Below are 2,840 nucleotides of genomic sequence, written 5' to 3' on the forward strand. Positions count from 1 at the left end.
CACTTCTCCTTCCTGCTGGATCGACTTCCAGCTTAATTGGAATGTTATAAGTTTGTCTACTCTGTAGTTTGCAAAAAAAAAATATTTTATTTAAAATAAATATTTATTTTTATCTTAACAGAAAATCCCAGTAAGAAATGTAAAAATGTCATGTTACCACTAGATGAAGATATCATGCAGCGCTCTTCAGGAGAAAACCTCATTACCCTTAATGTACATCCAGGTCTTCACAGTACAGATCTGTCATATAATCCTCCTAATTATGAGGAACCTTCTCCGGACCAATCACAGATTATTACCGCAAGTACAAGTCAGAAAAGGATTAAAAGGTTTCATTGTGGTAAAGAATCCACAAACAGCTCAGGTTTTTCTACACACCGAAGACGTCACAAAGGAGAGAACATGTATTCATGTTCAGAATGTGGAAAATGTTATACAGTGAAATCAAATCTTGTTATTCGTCAGAGATGTCACACGGGAGAGAAGCCATACTCGTGTTCAGAATGTGGGAAATGTTTTACAGCAAAATCATATCTTGTTTTACATGGGAGAAATCATACAGGAGAGAAGCCATATTCATGTTCAAAATGTGGGAAATGTTTTACATGGAAATCCAATCTTGTTAAACATGAGAGAATCCACACAGGAGAGAAACCATATTCGTGTTCAGAATGTGGGAAATGTTATACAGTGAAATCAAATCTTGTTATACATGAGAAAAGTCACATAGGAGAGAAGCCATATTCGTGTTCAGAATGTGGGAAATGTTTTACAGTGAAATCATTTCTTGTTAAACATCAGAGATGTCACACAGGAGTGAAGCCATATTCGTGTTCAGAATGTGGGAAATGTTTTCCAGTGAAATCATATCTTGTTTCACATGGGAGAAATCATACAGGAGAGAAGCCATATTCATGTTCAAAATGTGGGAAATGTTTTACATGGAAATCCAATCTTGTTAAACATGAGAGAATCCACACAGGAGAGAAACCATATTCGTGTTCAGAATGTGGGAAATGTTATACAGTGAAATCAAATCTTGTTATACATGAGAAAAGTCACATAGGAGAGAAGCCATATTCGTGTTCAGAATGTGGGAAATGTTTTACAGTGAAATCATTTCTTGTTAAACATCAGAGATGTCACACAGGAGTGAAGCCATATTCGTGTTCAGAAAGTGGGAAATGTTTTCTAGTGAAATCAAATCTTGTTAATCATCAAAGATGTCACACAGGAGAGAAGCCATATTCATGTTCAGAATGTGGGAAATGTTTTACAGCTAAATCATATCTTGTTTCACATGAGAGAATCCACACAGGAGAGAAGCCATATACATGTTCAGAATGTGGGAAATGTTTTACACAGAAACCAAATCTTGTTGCACATCAGAGAAGTCACAAAGTAGAGAAGCCATATTCATGTTCAGAATGTGAGCAATGTTTTACGCAAAAAACAGATCTTGTTAGTCATGAGAGAAATCACAGAAGAGTAAGGATACGATCACAATTCCAGAATTTAGACTTTGATTTTGATTCCAATTAAAGAATGACGTTACTGAATACCAAACTGATACTTTGCACACATAATGGGTAACAGGGATATAAGGGTTGTTTGGGCTTTTAATATTGATAAGCTATTCTCAGGATAAGACATCTATATGAAATGGACAGGGGCCCAACTCCTGGCACCCCTGGTGATCAGCTGTTTGAAGTGGAGGCAGTGCTCCATGAGGGCGCTGCTTCATTTACATTACAGTAATAAACCAATAGTTACACTAGTTCAAGTGAATGGAGTGAGTTCTCGTCATTTTCTGCTTTGCCAAGATTCTGGAGACGACGTGCAGTGTAATGAACAGGAAGCAGAGCTCACATGGAGCACCGCCAACTTTTCAAACAGCTGATCTGCGGGGGTGCCAGGAGTCAAACCACCACTGATCTATTGATGACCTATCCTGAGCAAGGGTCATCAATATATATTGCTGCACAACTTCTTTAGCCCCCTAGTTACCAGCATGTTTTGGGCCTTACTGACCAAGCGTTTTTCTTCCTTTTTTCATCGTCGCGTTCCAAGAGTTATAACTTTTTTATTTTTCTGTCTATATAGCTTTATGAGGGCTTGTTTTTTGTGGGACAAATGGTAGTTTTTAATGGCACCATTTTGGGGTACACATAACTTTCTGATTAGCTTTTATTAACTCTTTCTGGGAGGGAGATGGGAAAAACAGCAATACTACCACTGCGTTTTCTTCTTATAAATTTTATGGCGTTCATTTTTCGATATAAATAACATAATATCTTTATTCTCTAGGTCAGTATGATTACAGTGATACCAAATACATATAGTTTTTTTTTACGTCTTACTACTTTTATGCAATAAAACCCCTTTGTTTAAAAGAAAAAAAATGTTTTTGCATTGCCACTTCCCAAGACTCATAACTTTTTTCTTTTTTCTTTCTATGGATTTATGTGAGGGCTTCATTTTTGCAGAACGACTTGTATTTTTCATTGGTATCCTTTTGGAGTAAATGGTGTTTTTTGATCGCTTGTTATTACGTTTCGTTTGCAATTCGGTCAAATTTTTTTTTTTACGGGATTCACCGTAGGGGGTAATTTACCTAATATTTATGTAGTTCGGGTCGTTACGGACGTGGCAATACCATGGGGAGAGATTTTTTTTTTGTAATTTTTTTCATTGAAAAGCGTATATTCAATGAAAAAAAAAGCGTCTTTTTTATGGGATTTTTTTGTTAAATACATTTTTTATATATATTTTTTTTTACCACTTAATAATCCCATTGGGTGATATAACAGCTTTTTGATTCTTTTTAAAATGCAATGCAT

The 2,840-nt window shown here is 35.8% G+C and overlaps 1 protein-coding gene across 1 annotated transcript; it reads left to right on the forward strand.

Moving 5' to 3' along the window:
* Positions 1 to 402: 402 nt before the first annotated feature.
* On the forward strand, positions 403 to 1,744 carry LOC120990622 (gastrula zinc finger protein XlCGF17.1-like). Its single transcript, XM_040419541.1, has one exon. It carries the CDS (start codon positions 403 to 405, stop codon positions 1,540 to 1,542), a length of 1,140 nt encoding a protein of 379 aa, XP_040275475.1. The 3' UTR covers positions 1,543 to 1,744.
* Positions 1,745 to 2,840: the final 1,096 nt, after the last annotated feature.

This window comes from Bufo bufo, chromosome 2 (genome assembly GCF_905171765.1).
Source record: "Bufo bufo chromosome 2, aBufBuf1.1, whole genome shotgun sequence".
NCBI lineage: Eukaryota > Metazoa > Chordata > Amphibia > Anura > Bufonidae > Bufo > Bufo bufo.

Excerpts from the sequence above, each read along its gene's own strand:
- LOC120990622 (XM_040419541.1), top strand. The coding sequence starts at position 403 with ATGTATTCATGTTCAGAATGTGGAAAATGTTATACAGTGAAATCAAAT.